Source organism: Botryllus schlosseri, chromosome 3, assembly GCF_051294905.1.
Source record: "Botryllus schlosseri isolate E-star chromosome 3, Bs_hap1, whole genome shotgun sequence".
In the NCBI taxonomy this organism is placed as follows: domain Eukaryota; kingdom Metazoa; phylum Chordata; class Ascidiacea; order Stolidobranchia; family Styelidae; genus Botryllus; species Botryllus schlosseri.
In genome coordinates, this window is record NC_137238.1 from 5,024,638 (window position 1) to 5,043,193 (window position 18,556).

The 18,556-nt window shown below is 40.7% G+C and overlaps 1 protein-coding gene across 4 annotated transcripts in view; it reads right to left on the reverse strand.

Moving 5' to 3' along the window:
• LOC145436574 (uncharacterized) overlaps positions 1–17,409 on the reverse strand; it is a 46,067-nt gene extending 28,658 nt beyond the window's left edge. For 2 of the 4 annotated variants that reach the window (XR_013914322.1, XM_080313939.1), the window contains exons 1-4: positions 17,073–17,408; positions 16,720–16,854; positions 7,787–9,331; positions 5,264–5,577 (exon numbers count right to left, since the gene is read on the reverse strand). Coding sequence is in view for 3 of the 4 variants with exons in the window: in XM_080313939.1 (XP_080170065.1) it covers positions 5,264–5,577; positions 7,787–9,331; positions 16,720–16,854; positions 17,073–17,148 (2,070 nt within the window). In the remaining variant the exon portion in view is untranslated. Of the gene's footprint in view, positions 1–5,263; positions 5,578–7,786; positions 9,332–16,719; positions 16,855–17,072 lie in introns of all 4 variants that reach the window. The other 2 variants (XM_080313940.1, XM_080313941.1) reach the window with 2 other exon arrangements.
• Positions 17,410–18,556: the final 1,147 nt, after the last annotated feature.

Below are 18,556 nucleotides of genomic sequence, written 5' to 3' on the forward strand. Positions count from 1 at the left end.
CGAGTAGCTCAGTTGGTTAGGCAGCTGTTTCCTGCTTACAACGATATATTGGGTGTTGGTTCAAGTCCCACTGTTCGGATTTTATGATCTTTTTCGTGAGAGCGGTAAAATTTGGACTCGAGGCCGACCGCGGAGATAGGGTTAAGAGAGAATCGGTGTTCACTGTTCATATCCTCAAAACAGCTATACAGTATACACCACAAGTCTTCGAGGTAGTCTAGTGGTGATGGCCGTGAAATTATACCCAACCACGGTTTATTAGAATCTAGCATACGTCACTTTAAAACATGTGGCCTTAGGGCAGGGGTGGGCAATTATATTCCTCCGCGGGTCAAATGAGAAGTAAGAAATATGTTGGCGGGCCAAGTGAAAAAACTTAGCTATACTCTTCAGCGTATTTTAATTTTATTTCTAAATTATATTAGTAATAAATGCTGCTCAGTGAATGTGTTGGTATTACGTAATGAGAAAGTGACTGTTAAATAAAAAATATCTATTTGCCGTCATGATTCGATATCATGCTAATATCATGTTAGCCATGATACATTTTAACTCTCTTTAAACCCCTATCCGCGTTCCTCTATTAAGACTCTAAAACAGTGGTTCTCAGACTTTTTAGGTACGCCTCACTTTGGGATAGTGAAAAATTTCGCACCCGCCTTATCATGATATCAGAAAATATTAAAAAGTGCAACCAGAATGCTAGCAATCCCAACGGATAGTTTGATGACATGGAAGGTTATGGTTGTTGAAGAGAGAGTCATGAAATATAAAAGTCGGAGAATACACAGAGCAATAACCATAAGCAGGGGGTATATCGCGCGAAGCGCGAAATTTATTTTCAATAAACTTGGGCTGCGCGCCACCCTTCCTATGCTTTCACGTCCCCCCGTTCGAGAACCACTGCACTGAAATTTATATGCAATAGTACAAAGCTTATTTTCTTGGTCGCTGCCTTCCGAGGAGTGTGCACTGTGCAGCTTAAATAGCCTTTATGTTGAGCGATGCTTGAAGTTTTTCTCAATTCCGCCCTCCCTTGACCGAGTGTTTCGTGTTTTTGTCATAAGACCGACTTCAATTGAAACTTTTAAACTCGGCGACATGTTCGGCAAAAACTGAAAGGACGGGTTTACCCCTGACTCCAGTTGACGAATATTTAGTGCGCTAAATTCTAAACCTAAACCTTCTTCGAATTTCAGTTTTCGGCTTTATTTTTTTGGCTTGCGCGGTAATCCTTTATGGGTGATAGATATGATGAGTCATATAGTAATCGTGACCACTGATTGACTTGTTTTACGAATTAAGGATTTGGAAACGTGTCACGTAATCAATTGAAACACATTCCGTATGATGCGTAATGCGACAATGGCAACAAGGAAGGTTTGAACTAAACTATATGGAAAGAGTAATTTCTTGTGACTTCAATTGCTACTCATACTTGCCACACTGCCTTTATTTGGAATCTGGATTCCGCATGCGAGGTACGTAGGTAGCGTAATCGTGGCGTATTGTTGAACATATTCAGCTTAGTCGTAATTGCTCTCCTGATTTGATACACGGTGTGGCCCGGTGTTGTACCTGTAGAAATTTTACTCCAAATGGTTTCAAGCTCCTTCCGGACCTCGGTTATCGAATCATTTTTTTTCAACTGATTTACTTTCAATAAAAATATGAATCTTTGCAGCACTTTGCGAGTACTAGGTAATTCTGTAGATGATAAGACATCACGTCTGCCTTTTCCTGTTAGGAGTAAATCAACGTCCTGAGACCGGCGTTCCAAATCAGTTAATTGATATCTTCGCCTCCGAGACAGTAATTCTGCTAACTCGTTTATATGATGTATAAAACTTTATATAAATAGACTGTAAAAACATTTGAACGAATTCACTGAAATTTAACGCAACAACCTGCACCATCATAACAAAAGATAGTTCCAGAACGTGCAATGTGCATGAAGAGGCTACAAAGTAAACGAATTTCCTGTTGATTTGATATAGCTTATGGTTTTAGTCATTCAAAAAGCAAGTTTTGTTTTGAATTCCAAGCAACCTTTCGCGGGCCGCACAGAATCGCTTCGCGGCCCGGATTTGGCCCGCGGGCCGCACTTTGCCCAGGTCTGCCTTGGGGTATGAAAATGGGCGTGGCAATTAGGATTACGTGGCGTTCGCTGATTGGCCGGCAACAAAATTCCTTACCCTCACTCACTGGCGTAGCAGCATGTGCTGCCGCCCCTGGCTCTCGCTTAAAATGCCGCCCCCTAATTAGACCGCAGCTAATATCAATATAGATTCATGATCAAACAATCTTGTCAATAAAAATAATTACAAGTAATATGCCGCGTCTCAGGCTCACCGTCTCAGCGTTAATAAGGCCAAAAATATTATAGACGAGAAATAGCGAACGAATGTATTGTGCAAATAGAAAATCAATAGCCGTCTCAAAACTTAACTTTTCGGGATTTGCCGATGCAAAATAATAATATCCTCATATTCAAGATTTTGAGCGTAGTCTCTTTTTATAGACCAGTGGTTCTCAACCGGGGGTCCGCGGACCCCTGGTGGTCCACAAAGCATTTTCAGGGGGTCTGCGAAGCCTCTAAATTTGTAAAGTCATTGGTAACCTAATTTACATTTTTTAATTAGGAAAAGCATGGGACAGTTTTCGCTTCGCTTCATAATTACTAAAACTTTAGGACTCACGTCATTAAAATGGTCGTCTGTGATAAAATTTTCGACTGTGCAAACTCATTTTACTGTCAACTTACCAATGGCATGCCGATGCAAGCATATATTGCTGTTCATAAATGTTTTGTTAGGGTTTCTGAAAAATTAAATGTTGGAGATAGCAATTTGGATTTGCAGTTGTCAGTCGCAGCAAATTTGTAAACATTTGTTTGAAATAGAAGTCCCTGAACTTTTTTCCTGATCTGTCCCAATGAAGGAATTGTAACCGCGCCGCCACGAAATCCATTTTTTTCTGTGATATAACCACTAAATGCCTTCAAGATGAGATGCTAGATAGAAATGACTAGAGGCTGCGTGGACATGATATGTTTATTACAAACACACCAAAAGCTATCGTCGCTATCGTTAATATTACATTCGCCACCAATATATCTTTGTGGAAATGGACTTTAGGCACTCGATCATATCCAATCAAAGACGAAAATTTTTAAGACAATAAATACAGGTGGAAAATTCGTTTCGAAATATTAAAAGTCTACCCAATTTCGACATATAGTGTGATGTTATTTTCAATAAAATTCATTTTCTGACTGTTTATTACTAACCTAAAATCAATGTTTGCACGAGTCAGTTGACGGTTGCACGATAATTGAGCTAATTTTGAACGAAAACTTGTGGGGGTCCGCGGAGGTCTGTGGCGGTCCAAAAGGGGTCCGCGAAGACAAAAAGGTTGAGAACCACTGCTATCGATAGAGTTGATAGGCGATCATCATTCATGGTAGAACGTAAATAGGACTTAATCAGTTTGAGCTTTGACAAGCTCCTCGCACAGCTCTCAATTGAAACACCAATGGTCAGATGAAGTTTCAGACACGAGCATAAATATGGTGTCAAATGAAGTAGCTTTGCATTAACTAACCAACCATTGTTAGGAACAAGCGGCCTTGACGGCTATTTCGGAATGGTTCCATTGTCATGTTAACATATTATTTCGTGTTTTCGGAATTAGCGTGACACTAGCTTTCGATTGAGACCAGTTTGAATAAATTTTAGCTCACGGGACGCCAGCTATAGGACTACCAATTACGCTGCTTTAGCTGGCTGTGTGCACTGTGTTAGCCTCATTTTGCCGCCCCCTTGGAGCCTGCCGCCCCTGGCGCAGAGCCAGACCCGCCAAGTGGCTGCTATGCCACTGCCCTCACTACTACTACAGGCTTATATTTCAACGGGAGTGCAGGCACGCTATCGAACAATCACAATCTTGATGGCTAGTTTATAATTCAGAGTCGTAAACGTGAACATCACTTCCAAATTAGTTCACATCTCTCTTGTGATTAGGACGACTACATTCTGCTGATAAATTGATATGTTCGCATAATAAATATGGAACTAAATAGATTTTCTCGCAACTATTCGTCGATAAAGGGCATCCCTGTATTTACTACCATGAAAGTAATGTAGCTAATGAAGCCAATGGTGATAGGAAAGAGAAAGAGTCCATTATCGCACACACTCATCTGATATATCTGACATCATTACGTTATCAAAATGATCGGTTGGATCAAATTTAATCGCACGAAAAAACATAATCAGCATGGATCAACTGGACTCCTGACCTTCGGCGATGCCGCATACTTGTATATATACCTATATACCTATATACCTAATATCTGCTCTGAACAGTAAATCAAGCCACTGTGACGTCGACCAGCGTCAGGTATTGCGTACAATTTGCCAATTTTGGCCGCCCGCCAATTAAAATAGGTCTATCGTCATACGCGCGTTCGTTGCTTAAATTGACTCTGAATTGGTCGTTTTGAGATAACAGCTGATGTCCATGCCAATCATGTATTTGGGGAAGCTACTGTTCGCGGTATACCTTTCAACCATCGCTTTCGGTTCCTGATATGGATTAAAATACTCGTGATACACTCATATATCATGTATGTACACTTGAACAGGTTTCTACCACATCGTTTCCATCGAATATGATTTTAAAAATTGCTATCCTTACCGCAATAGGCCTAAGCGACGTTAAATTATGACACCAACGCGATTGCTAAGAATAGTGCATCGCATGGAAAAGTTGCAAATATGGCACTATATCTGAAGCGGGGAAACGTTACAATGAGGTGATTCGATGAATACATGTTAACTCTGGGGGTGGTATTTCAACTCTACCTCCAGTACACGTACAATTGTATTTATAACTTTTGAAAACTGAATTGCAAAATCAGTGCCAGAGACAGTCAGTCACACTCGCAATCCATATGCGTATGTAGACTGACCAATTTAGTTTATGGTGCACTAAATTAGAATATAGTTCAATAACAACAAAGAAGCAAATCTTTTTGGTTCGCAGGCGCTCTCAAACCCCAATTTGATCGTGGAAAAGAGTTTGGGGTTCGCTGGTCCAACATGCTTCATCTAAATTTCCTCACGTGGTTATCTGATATTATCAAATATTGAGATATTGCGCGCTTTGCATTAAAAAGCATCAGCAACGAATTTCTTTATTCCAGAATAGCACATTATGTAGTTTTCCTACGAAATGAATAATTTGAGCCATTATGACTCACTTGAAGTCGATCCTTGAAACACCTTGTTATGATGCCCAAAAGCTCATCGTCGATACTGCAGTTGCGTAAATACAAAGAGTCAAAGCTTTGAGACCTTGCTGCAAGCGATCCAACGATATGAGCTTCATCTCGATTCAATGAGATGTAACTCGCATTGACCACGGAAACATATTTCATGAGATTGTCGTCGCCTGATTCGTAGATTGCTGTATAGAGTTCCATGCGCATGTATCTGTCTTCGTATGAAGTCTTATCCTGAAGTTGTGAACGAATCGATTGCGATAGAACTTGTTGGTTCTTCGCTTGATCCGAAACTGTGAAACAATACGCAATATCATTGTGTACGTTATCGTTTTGCGCCTGCGCTTACGTAAATATTATAAGATATACGCTACTACGGTTACACAGGGTTAAAGTTGAGCAAATGAACTCTAGAATAGAGTTCCCGTGGATCACTCATGAGCATTGAGCAATAATGATTCATAGTGACTCCAGGATCTGGATTTACAATATCATCTGGGTCTCCAGTGAGTGATACCCCAATATATGTGCCTGCAGCAATCACAGAACTTCGCTTCTCTAACAAAGTCGATATATGATGTTTTTCCTCCGTTTGCATATTCATTCGAACCAATCTAGTTCTTGAATGGATTTTGAAAGCCGTCGACATTTGTGTATTGTATCCAGACACCAGCTTACAACCTACTACATTCTAAGCCAGTGTTTCCCAACCTGTTTCGACTCATCGCCCCTTATCAAGCTCGTCACAAATTTTCGTCCCCTAACATTTACGGATTCGAAAAAGAGGACACTTATATACGGGAAATTTATTCAATCAACTCTGATCGCTGGTGAATTGACTAAAAAAGGTCATTTATCTGAGTAGGTGCTCGTAAAACCGGTTTCCGCGTCTACTTTCCGTTGAGTTGACTTATTTTTAATAAACTTTTGCGTCATATGCAGAATAAGCAGTCTTCGCGTGCATTTTTGGCCGTGGTAATTAAATAGGGGAGCTGTGGTACAGATAAGACACTGGGATCGAAAATACGTGAAAAATTCTCTATCATAATTCCATGATTACACTCCGTGAATTTGTCTACAATTGCATGCTGGCAGAATCTTTCCTCACATGCAAAAAACTGCGACCGGCATGAGTTATGGGGTCTCTAATAGACGTTTTGTGTTTTGGCGGGTTTAAAATAAATTTCGATCGACGCATTCATTTTTATTTGTAATATTCAACAAGAACAAACATGCAATACTTTTTATTGTGAAGTGTAGGGTTTATACCACGCTATCTAACGGCACATATTTTTTTATTCAATACCATCCTTGAGTGGACTTTTTTTCAATTGAAATACATAATTTATACAGTTGAGGCCAATGATACCATAGCCAAATCAAACAAAATAGTTGGCTTAACTAGTCATGCAACAACAGACACACGCCCACTAACACATGGACGCTGTATTTAATAATTACATGTGATGTTTAATCGCTATAATGAGCTATTTGACAGTCAAAATCTCGATTTACGGGCAATGTGTATGTACCCTCAAATTTGTAAGTTTGTGCTTAAATCGAACCGTGATTTCATGGCAACATTTGAGGTATTATTTATTTTGTTTTCTCGACGGTTGCGATCAAACATTCTTTTCTGGCTCGCTGTAGCTTATGCCGTATGGCTCATTGGTTCCCAGGTCGTGTTCCTTCCTACCCACCGTTCATAAATATCTTTTCAATTGGCAGATATTCATTATTCCTGTATATATATCCGGTAGGTAGAGCTTGTACCAAAGTGTTGAGCCAGCAAAAATTCAGCTCTTATCGGCTGAAGATTTGAGGGCCAGAGAATAATTTGCAATTCTTGATCCATCGGAACCACATCTCCCCTATATCTCTCAGGACGTTCTAACATTTTCACCCCCTAGTCACCTCCTTTGGTGTTTTCGCCCCCTTATGTCTCAAAATTGCCCCCTGGGGGGCGATATCGCCCACGTTGGGACCACTGCAACGAGCAAATAGAGCGCGTATTCACACCCAAAGTGCCGAAAACATAACATAACTCAGAATTATATTGCGATCATGAATTCTGCGTGCATACATTTCTGCGTTCCTATGTGCTTGTATAATTTGGATGAAAATGTCGTACTCGATTCAAACCGCGGTATAAGTCTGAGGGAGGTGCAGGTTTCGTGTGCCATAGGTGCACTGTATATTCACTTCCGTATATCAAGGGTGGTACCCGGGTGGAAATATACACACTTTTTCCAAGTGCATTAGCGTTGTTTTGACGCAACAATATCCTCCGAACTTATGCAGATTTTAGATGTACGGTTTTATTTTTTCCGACTTAATGTAAGCACTTTTTACCGTCACCGTAGGTCTATATGTATTTAAGATCTTTCGACTATGTCAATCCTTCGATTGTGACGATGCCATTAAAGTCATAAACTATAAGCGACCCGTATATTCAATCGGTGTTGCGGCAGAATAGCTGCGGAAAACCATGAATATACTTACCGCTGTGAAGGTCGCTATTAGATTTCATGTAAACGATGCCTGTGACAAATCTTCGAACCACGGACCATCGTTTCTCATGTAGATGTTGGCTATCAAAGCGAGAGAACACTTCGTGCTTCATTTCGGAGACAAAACTAGCTGCCAGAAATTCTTGCATGCTTTGATGGCAAAAGAAGAATGTGAAGTCCCCTTCTATCAAGTGACGGCTGAGGATGTTGTTGCCAGGCACTTTCGTCATCAAATCCTGTACTTCGACCGCGGAAACTCCAAACTGATCCAAATCTGCCTTGTAGAATACAACTCGTCCCGCTTTCATGCCTTCAAACGCCATTGCCTTCAATTTGTTGATAATCGAGAGGATTTCCTTACGGTTTCGGATATTTTCAACACTCTGTAAAACTAACATGATCCTGCTGTACAGTTCTGTTACGGTAGACGGAGGAGGTCTGTCTGGGTTAATGCTCATCACCACTGCTATCAAAATCAGGAAAACCGGGACCGATGCTAGTTGTAATAATCGCGGTGACATGATTTTAACCTTCTCCCAGAGACGCTGTCCGTTCTCACAGAGCAGGAAAGTAAACAGTTTACAAGCGTCCTGCAGTGTGAGACCGTTAAGTGTTATGATTTCTTCCGGACGTGCCTCCGCCGGTAACTCGGATACTTTGAATTCACGTGACGCCACGATGATTTTGACATGGCGAAGGATTCTGCGTGATAAGATGTTGTACATGATGGTCGAGGTATTCGCATTTTCAAACGTTTTGATTTTTCGCACGCTAGACTCCTCAAAATCCCACTTCACTTGATCAAGCCCGTCAAAAATGATAATTGCTTCAGATTGATGCTCGAACAACCATTCGAAAGCTTGATTCTCTTCAGATTCGCTTTTAAACAGACCGCCGAATAAAAGTTTGGATGCCTTTGTATAGTTTTCTGCTTTCATGTTCTTCAATTCGACGTAATGTATCATTTTACGCTTCAGTTTAGGTTCGGAAGTACTCCGTTCACATTTCTTATTCGAAGAGAAAATTCCAAATGCTCTTCGGACAATTCTATGGAATAAATTAGTTTTTTTGAATAGAACGGCTTCATTCTTTTCCTTAGCAGAGGGAATTTCGAGCGCTTTCCGAGCAATTCTACGCATGAGGGTAGTTTTACCAGATCCTGCAGACGCGACGATAGCAGTGTAACCAACTATATCATCAGGAGGTAATCTCTCAGATTTTGACACCGATTCCATTATTTCTTCCATTGTAATCGGTTTACGGTCGTTGACGGATTGACGGTAAAACCCGACTTCCTCTATAAACTGACTTTGAAACCCTTTTCTTTTAGATCCACTAACAATTTCGTCATTTGAAGAATTTTTTTCGCGAAAACGGCCTTTGTAGTAGGCATCAACATTGACTTTTTTCATCTGCGGGAAAACTTCGAAGTCAGGTTCGTGGGGAATTTCATTCTTGAAGTCTTCGCGAATTCCACTTGCCGTTTCTTGTCGAGTATTGTCGTTTATAACCTCTAACAATTTTGGGTAATTAACACCTGCAGAAAAGAGTACGTAAATTAGGAAATATCTCAAGTCTGCCACGTCATCTCGCTAGTACGAAATTCCTTCAAATCGTATTTTCTTGAATTAGGACGGTGTCGTTATACTTAATCTCGTTGTGGCTGCATCAGTATGACCGCCACCTTCAACGAGCCAGAGATCAGGTGTTTCTTAATGTAACCTAAAACAGTAACGATATTTCTTCCATATTCAATCCTGGTAGCGCTTCTGGACTGTATTGCGCATAATTATCTTAACGCTATCATCTCGGCCACCACTTTACTCCGATGAATCATTGTTTGCATAAGGCCTACTCATTGCCATCGCAAACATCTACCTACCCATGTAGTAGTCTATCCTACCCCGACACCATTTCTGATGCATATGTTGGTAAGAAAACTGAGCCACTGTCCGCAGTAAAGTTGTCGTTGTTGTTTCCGGTATGGCAGATCGAGTTATTACATTGTGGCGTAACAACTTTGGCAGCCAGCTTAACATAAAATCACGGAAAGGCAGTACGACGTCCATTCATTGCGAAACCATTGCATTGTTGATCAATCTTTCGGTAGCCATGGAGCATTTACCGTTTCATCGGAATCAGAAATCAACATGCGAAAATGAATGCCGCGACCCGACCATAGATCGGTTGCGACCAGGACCGTAACTACCGCACCCCAAACTTCCTTTTGAAGGGGCGAGCTCGAAAGGGGGCCCAAATGTATTTCGCAAATCAACATAAATTATAATGTAGTTTGCGGTAGATTTAATACAACTTCAAAATTTTCTTCCCGCCTCGAGCCATTTGCCGTACTTGGATGTCTACTTTTCACACATATCTACCTGCAGCGCCCCAAGAAAAAATACTCATAATTTTTAAAGAAATAGGCATTTCAACGTCGCCCGTCACCTCTCCACGACACAACAAGACTTGTTGAGTTTCGGCGAACATGCGACTTCGCGAAGTGTGTTACCAAATAAAACATTGGCCGAAAATTACATCCGCATGTTGGCCGAAACCATCAATACATAGAGCCTATTGCCAATTAGCCATAGGCGCGGAATAGTCCTGCGCTTGATATCTGAAGTCATCACCTCCCTCAGCCCTACCAGTAAATCTGATCACTTGGACTGGAAGACGTAAAAAAATCATTGTCAATGTATGCAATTACCATATTATAGACACAATTTATTCCTTAGAATGATTTTTTTCGCGCTTCGCACCTGCACATTAAGGCATATTCTCCACAACATGATAAGGTACCATACTGTTAATGGTAAAAAGGCCGGTCTGGAAGGGGGTCGGGAAGTTAGGCTTATGATCATATTGGGTATTAAGACTAACGTTTGCAGTGAGGATAACGAAGTACTGTTTCGGTCCTGGGTGCGACTAGTAATAAAACCACCATACAGTGCGTGAACCTGATGACGCATTGCGTGAAATGTTCAAACAAGTGAATTGAAAGAACCTTTACACGATGGGGGATCTGAGAATTTGATAACCTACTTCATATGTAAAGTGGTCGTTACAGGCGTTTACTTCTTGTGATTTCTAGTGATAACCATAAAACCACAATCAGTGGCGGCTCTTCCTATAGGGTAGGGGTCACCAACACGCGGCCCGCGAGGTCATATTTTGCGGCCCGCGACTTGATTTGAAATTTCGGAAGAAAGCTAAGAAACCCATTTTGAAATGCTGAAGTTGAGCACAGTTTCAACATATTGTAGCTGCTCTTTTAAAATACGGCTATTCTCCGGTGCCCAACATTACTATTCGTCACTAGCTTTGGCTTTGGCGATGTCAACAGCATTCCATCGAAGGACAATAACCAACTGATATTAATGGGCTGGGCCTATCGCCTTGACGAACAATGGCCCAAACACTGCCAAGACCGAAACGTTTGGATAACGGCCTAGGGCAGTGGTTCTCAAACTGGGGGGCGCGCCCCTCTTGTTGGGGTGTGAACGCATCTGAAGGGGGCGCGGAGCTGCGGTCAACTAAAAAGCATCACATTAAAATTTTGTGTATAGTCTAGAATTCATATAATAGAATTTTCTCATCAATTAACAATCAAAACCACCCATGCCATCAAACTATCCGTTGGGATTGCTAGCATTCTGGTTGCATTTTGTGATATGACGGTAAGGGGGAGCGAAATTCTCAGTATCATAAAGGGGGCGTGTATAAAAAAGTTTTAGAACCACTGGCTTAGGGCTTCCACGCAAGATCAAGCTTAACGAGGAGATGGTCTTTCAGGTAGTAACGTATCTCGCTAGCCCTAATACCGATTCCTCAGTCGCTGAAAAGCGTTTCCAGGTATCGTGCGCAGCTCAAAGCTCAAAATAAAATGAAATTGATAATGATTTTAGTTGTATTTGTATTCCTTAATAAAATATCACTTCTTTCGTGGTCACTATGCCCGTTGTCAATGTTAGGTAGTACGGCGTTGTACTGACGTTGAGTTTTAAAACGTTGTTCCGTAGTTTATATCATTATTGAATACACGCGGCCCGCTGCCGCTACGAAATTTGAAAAGTGGCCCGCAACCCATTTTGAGTAGGCGACCCCTGCTATAGGGCAACTGCGGTCATGCCTCACCCAATAAATATGTTCAATAACAATGATTTACCTTTTATAGACGTACAACAATTCATATATACCGGAATAACTGCGAAAATCGCAATAAAGAAACGGTGATTTACTCACTCTATTCCTAATATTACCGAGCAAGCGGAGCAACTTTGGGATTTGGTCCGTCAGTGTGATGTAACGAGGGTATGTATATCTGAACTCTGTTACCGTCCTATGCGTGGAGTTGACTTTTGTAGGCATAGGTCGATTTTGGCGGTGTTTTGCACCATTATAATTCTTGAAACTTGGTGTGTTATGTCGTGATGGTGGTATTTAACAGTTCTCCAAGTTCCAGGGCTACTTAACGATTAGGGTAGTAATTCCGTTTCCGAAATTGGTTGGGTACTGTTCCGCAATGTATCGCAATAAGATTTTGCTCAAAAGCCGGTATTCGTCTTCATTGATTTGGCCATGTTCCATACCGAGATTGGTCATGAGATTTGGCACGGTATGCCCTAATTTTAGTATCGAACGTTGTGTCAAGTTTTAAGTTTATTGTCACTGCACCATGTGGGTGGTAATGGTAATTTCGTTTCGTAAGTCGAGTGAGTGCTGACAAGTCATCTGGAGCTAACAGATTTCACGCAAAAGCCGAAAGTGGTCTCTATGGATTTTAACGATGTTACATACCTAGATCTGTCATGAGCTTTTGCACGGTATGTCTCGCTGTTAGTATGGAACACAGCGCGAAGTCTCAACATTGACAATCAATGATTAGGGGACTAATTTCGTTATCGAGTATGGTGGATATGTGGGTTGATCTGACGCTTACCTACCGCATTCCGGATTTCACGCAAAATCCGGTGTTGCTCTGTGCTAATTTCAGCTGTGTTAGGCCTACATACCTAGATAGGTGATGATATTTCGAATGATATATCTCGATGATCTCATGTATAACAGTTTACTAAGTTTCTCGGTTTTCAATCAAATGTTCATTTAATTTTATGTTCTTCAATGACGATTCTACTGTGAAATTACATCCTTCAAGCCAATTGCTCACAATCCGCATTGTCAAGTGTGATAACTCTTTCGTTTCCGATACCAATACCTCAATATATTTCACGCGTAATTTGCTGTTTGTCTGTATTGATTTTGACGGGGTTCCATATCGAAATGGGAGATGAGATTGCGTATTCTACATCACGATGATGTCATCTAACAGTGTTCTAGGTTTACGGCTTTCATTTCGTAATATATTTTCCAATATCGATTTCGCAGCAGAATAACTGAGAAAGTAAGCTGTGTGTCACAGTCTCCATTGCTATGTGCGAGCGTGTATTTGCCGCCATCTGAAGCATCTGGTCCGTGAGCACTACGAAGTCACATTATCGCGTTAGAATACACCCTCGCGGCGTCATCTAGAGACGCGGCTTGCGAACTAGTTAGCCAATATAACCCTATAACAATAAACTGCAACTTACAAGCGACAATGGGGGGGGGGGGATCTTATGAAGATGTGCGACTGCTCCTAAGGAGGAGTCTTATGTGTCAAATGCGCGAATCAAAGCCAGGTTCCAAAGCTGCTTGCTTGCAATAATCTAGGGGACTCTAAAGCGCCAATAGAAGTAAGAGCAGAGTTGTTTGTCACGCGACAGCAAGATACTAGGGATGTAATTACAGATGTCCCCCTTAATCTGTCAGACGAAGAAATTAGGCAATCATTGCTGGTAATACGGCTGGTGTTCAGTATAGCTTGACTTTTTGATTAAATTCATTGAGTATAAACAGTACTTGAAGATTAAGGTGTGGACTTTTGCCCATAAAAAAAAAAACTAAGTGGAATCTGTAGCTTACACTTTGTATGATCACCGATGGGCTGGGTGAATGGGAGAAAGTCAATTCTAATCCTAATTCAAAACTATGATTACGCACCATATAGAACTTTGGCGAAAACACCACGGCGTGATTGGTTTGATTTGGATAAGGGTAGATTATGCGTTATTTTTGCGGTCACAAAGTCCGATGCCGCAACGGCCCCGTGCTGAAGTGTCACCTCTGAAACTGCCGCTTGTCATTGTACCGCATGCTCAAGTATCGGAGGACCGGTACTTGAACGAACAACACGTATATCCTCGAAAATACATCTAGATCAGGGGTTCTCAACCCGCGGGCAGCATGCGGCCCGCAGACGTATGTTTTGCGGCCCGCGACATCTTTCATTATATGAAGATGAACGAAATTACTACAGGCACGGCATTGTTACATATTAATTTAGCTGCTTAGCTCTCTTATCGCACGGTATATGCTTCGTTTGAATACTCATTCTTCGAATTTTTCTGTTTCTTGATACGCTTGAGTTTAGATTGTTGTTTTTTGAATTTGTATTCGTGTGGACTCTAACAGGCATTATGTTCGTTGTGGTGGCATAAAAGGCACACATTTGAGCTTTGACATAGTACATTATGTTGTGACGTCATAATGAGTGATACTCGACTCGAAGCATAGTACGTGATTCAGAATCGAATCAGTCAGGTGGGCTACTTGATTTTGCCCAGCCCTACCCACGACGTTACATGTTGACATTGGTTTATCGCTAAACCCAATATATCTGCTAGAGGAGATGTGATGTCAATAAAACTTAAATAATACTGCGCGAATATTCACTGTTTCCGGAACTTACCTATAAGGACCACAAGGAGAAATTTCTAAGCTACGGTTGTCTGATTCAACCGTGACCAGAAAAGTAGCAGCAATGTCAGTCGCTCTTTCATCACATGTTCTGAAACACGTTGCCGCACAGAGTATGCTTTAGCCTAGCGTTGGACGAATTCACCGACGCTACATACAGGGCATAGGTAATTATCTGGGTGAATTTTATCAGAGTGGACACATTCACAGAGGAAATGCTGGAAAGGCAAACGTGGGAAGGGGGCCAGCGAAAAATATCAACTTGAGAGCTGGATTCTGTAACCATTGGTGCAGGTCTCCACTCCAGTCATTGAAGGAAAGTAGAAGGGTTGGTTCGTTGTCTTAGAAATGACCGCGAAACGCTAGACTCCTCATATCACTGAGAGCTCAAAGGGATAATGGCCTCTGAAACGAAAAAGTTATCGCAATTTTATACTTGCTCGCTCACGCACGCATTGGAACAGAGTGTTTAGTTCTCTGGATGAACGATTGGAAGGTGGGGATATACCGACTTGGCTATGAATGCAATGCACGCCCTATGAAGGGATTTACTTGCGCCGCTGGAAGATACATATCATCACGAAAAAAAACAGCAACTGCAAACTTACGAACGTCGTCCAATATTTCTTTAGAATGCAAAAAAATGTAATAATAGCCCACAAATACATGGTAATAATGTTCCGCGGCCCGCAGCGTCATTTGCTGTTAAAATGCGGCCCGTCATACATGCGAAGTTGAGAACCCCCGATCTAGATCTATACCAGTGGTCTCAAACACGCGGCCCGCGTCGATATTTTGTATTTTCAAGTATTTGACAAAATTAACTGCCAAATATCTTTTGTTCTAATTTGAGGACTTAAAACTCTAAAACTACTCCTAAAATCTTGAACTACTCATCAAACTTCACTATCACATTACTTTCAAAATCGACCATGCAGTAGAGAACAGCTATAGTTATGTCACATTACCTGTTCATTATAATAAAACATGACTAGAGTGAATAAATCGAGTTGAGTCGGGTCAACGTTAGGATCAGAGAAGGCTTGTGACTGAGAACGCTGTTTCTTAGTACAACCACGAACGCAACAAACTGTTATGGGTAATATCAAAAGGTCATAGCTTGCGTTGCAAGGATATTTAGCTATCTAAGCAGGTCGGTATGGTAACCATTGGCATTCTGTTGCCCCCTTCATATCGGGTCTCTTCATCCGTGTTATTAACGCCAATTAAATATTGCGAGTAAAGTAGTAGTAGTAGTAGTACCCTCCACAGTCGTAACACCATTGAATTGGTCGGCGATCAAACATTTCTAATAATATGGCACATAAATTATTATACCTAAGTTGTTATTGACCTGTTCCCAATATATTCGGAGCTAAATCTAACGCTGATTTAATTTGACTTTGTCAATGACATGATCAATAGCCTACCTATCAGTAGGGCTTCTCACACTGATTCGAGTATACTCGAATCTGAATCGAGTAACAATTCGAATAATTCGAGTCGAGTAGTAAAAGATGATCTTTTTGAGTACTTAAATCGTGCGTTCCATGCCAATAAGAGCAACGAAGATTATCAATCTTTTTTAAATTCCAAATTCCACGACAAATGTCCGCTAGCTGCAAAATTATATATAATGCGACAGCTTTTGTGATGTCCTTATATGCAGTTGTCCTCTCGCATGGTGTCTATTACTTATTAATTTTGACAAATTATGCCAAGTACAACATAAATTTTACAGAATTATTTAAAAACGTATTTATTGCGTGCCAGGCTTGAATATTACAATAGTAAATCACATTTTCAAGATGTTTATGGAATGCCCGTCTGAAAAGTCCTATTTAATATGGCCTATACTTAGAAATACGTTGAATACCCCTATCGTTGATGCTGCGGTCCACGGTGTCATCTAAAACTGGGAAATAGGCCCGCGAGCACATCTGAGTTTGAAACTCCTGATCTAGACTAAGCTGGTGGGTTTCATTGCGTCAAAATTTTGATACCCCACAACATGAACAAAATTATTGTTAGTGAATTTTCACATATTTTTGGGTTCACTGAAAAGAATGTAGTAAACCATTCCCCCCAATTGGGATACTGTGTCGAATGAAGGAGCATCACACTCACCTTGACTCGTGGAATTTGCTCCTCTTTCAGCACCGGTAATGTTGTAAACATTCGTCTGATTTCCGGCCACGACGTTAACCAGGCTCTTTGTCAAATTAAGATTGATATTGTCACCTTCGGCCAAAGTTGCGGACCCTGAGAAACACGTTTTTATTGAAATGCGTGTCAAATTCCATACATAGCCTTATAAAATAATATGGATTCTAATATTTTCTTCGATATCTTTCGGAATATTGTTTACACAGCGAGCGAGAAATGTAATGTATTGGAATAACTTCACAACTGTTTTATTTGGATCAATATTAGCATTAACTTTAAGTATTCTGAGTTCAAATACAACGGACATTACTTACCGCTTAACCCGGACGATAATGATGTAGACTTGGCAGCAACGTCACCAGAAATCTGATCTTTATCCCCTTCTGCCATGACATTGATAACTTGATACTAATTAGATGGCTTATATCACAATACTTAAATACACATATCAATTACATTCTATGATGAATCTTTTCTAAACAACAGGCCAAGACCAATGTTCCCTCTAAGCTGCGCACGTGCGAAATTGCGCAGTGCTGACACGGTCTCTGCGTACCGCAAAGTTACACTGCGCACAAAAATCCGAAGTGATGATCTTTTTTAGTCGTGAAAAATTGGAGGGAACACTGTCCGAGACTATCATTCCTGAGCACTAAAATATAAGGTAGATGTGATATTGATAATCGAGCAATATGAACTGTTAACAGTCACATCTTCACTATTTGGAATACCCTAATACCAGGTCTCTCAAAACATCCCGACGAACTGCCTACCCAGTCAACAAAATTGGAAGCGATTGCTCTGCGTGTTATACGCATTCGATGTCAGTATGATGCTTTAAAACAAACAATTATCGCGTTTCAGCTGCAGATACATTACCCCTTTCGCTACTACAGCTTACAACCGCTATTAACCATGTTTTACTATGAGCATTGTTGATGTCAGACGTCTGGCATCATTAAGTCATCACAATGTGGACACTACTTTTTCATGACCAATGTTAGTCTTGTTGAAATTCATCACAAGCAACACAGCATACACAGCACAGTAAATTGAGAAAAAACGTCATATGAAATACACGAAACGACACATTAACTCAATGCCAGTTTCCAACTAGTGGAAAAAGTTGAAAAAGATCTCGTAGAATATATAACAGAGCTAGAATAGAGACTTCCAATCTTATGAGTTACAAAAAACGAAACATTGACTTGATACAAGCTTATAATCAGTTGAAAATGTTGCACAGAGCATATAGGCATAATAGTGCAAATAGAGACAGTCAGTCCCATGAAGTACGGAACACTCAACATTGATTTAATAATAGCTCCTAATCAGTTGTAAGTTGCACATGATCACATACCACAGAAAAGACAGTTCGAATAGCGAACTCTACTCTCATGAAGTACATAAAATGCAAATTTGATTTGTTGTAAGCTCCTGATCAGTTGAAGAAGTCGCACAGATCATACAACTATACTTCGAATAGAGACAGTCAGTCATATGAATTGCAAGTTCAAAAATTATACCTACATTTAATAATATAACATTCATGCCAAGTTCTACTACTCCAGGGGCGTATTTGTCCACCTATAGGATTAATCGTATTTAATGTAAACGCTAAGTTTGAAGCATAGAGACCAAAGCAATATTCAATGAATTTATGACCGTGATATACTTCAATAGCTGTTGAAGTTAATAATGAGACATCTGTGGTCGATCAAAGTTGTCAACAGCAAGTTCTTTGAACTCTGGCTGCATATAGGAAACAAAGAAAGCAAAGAGCTAAAGAATAATTACC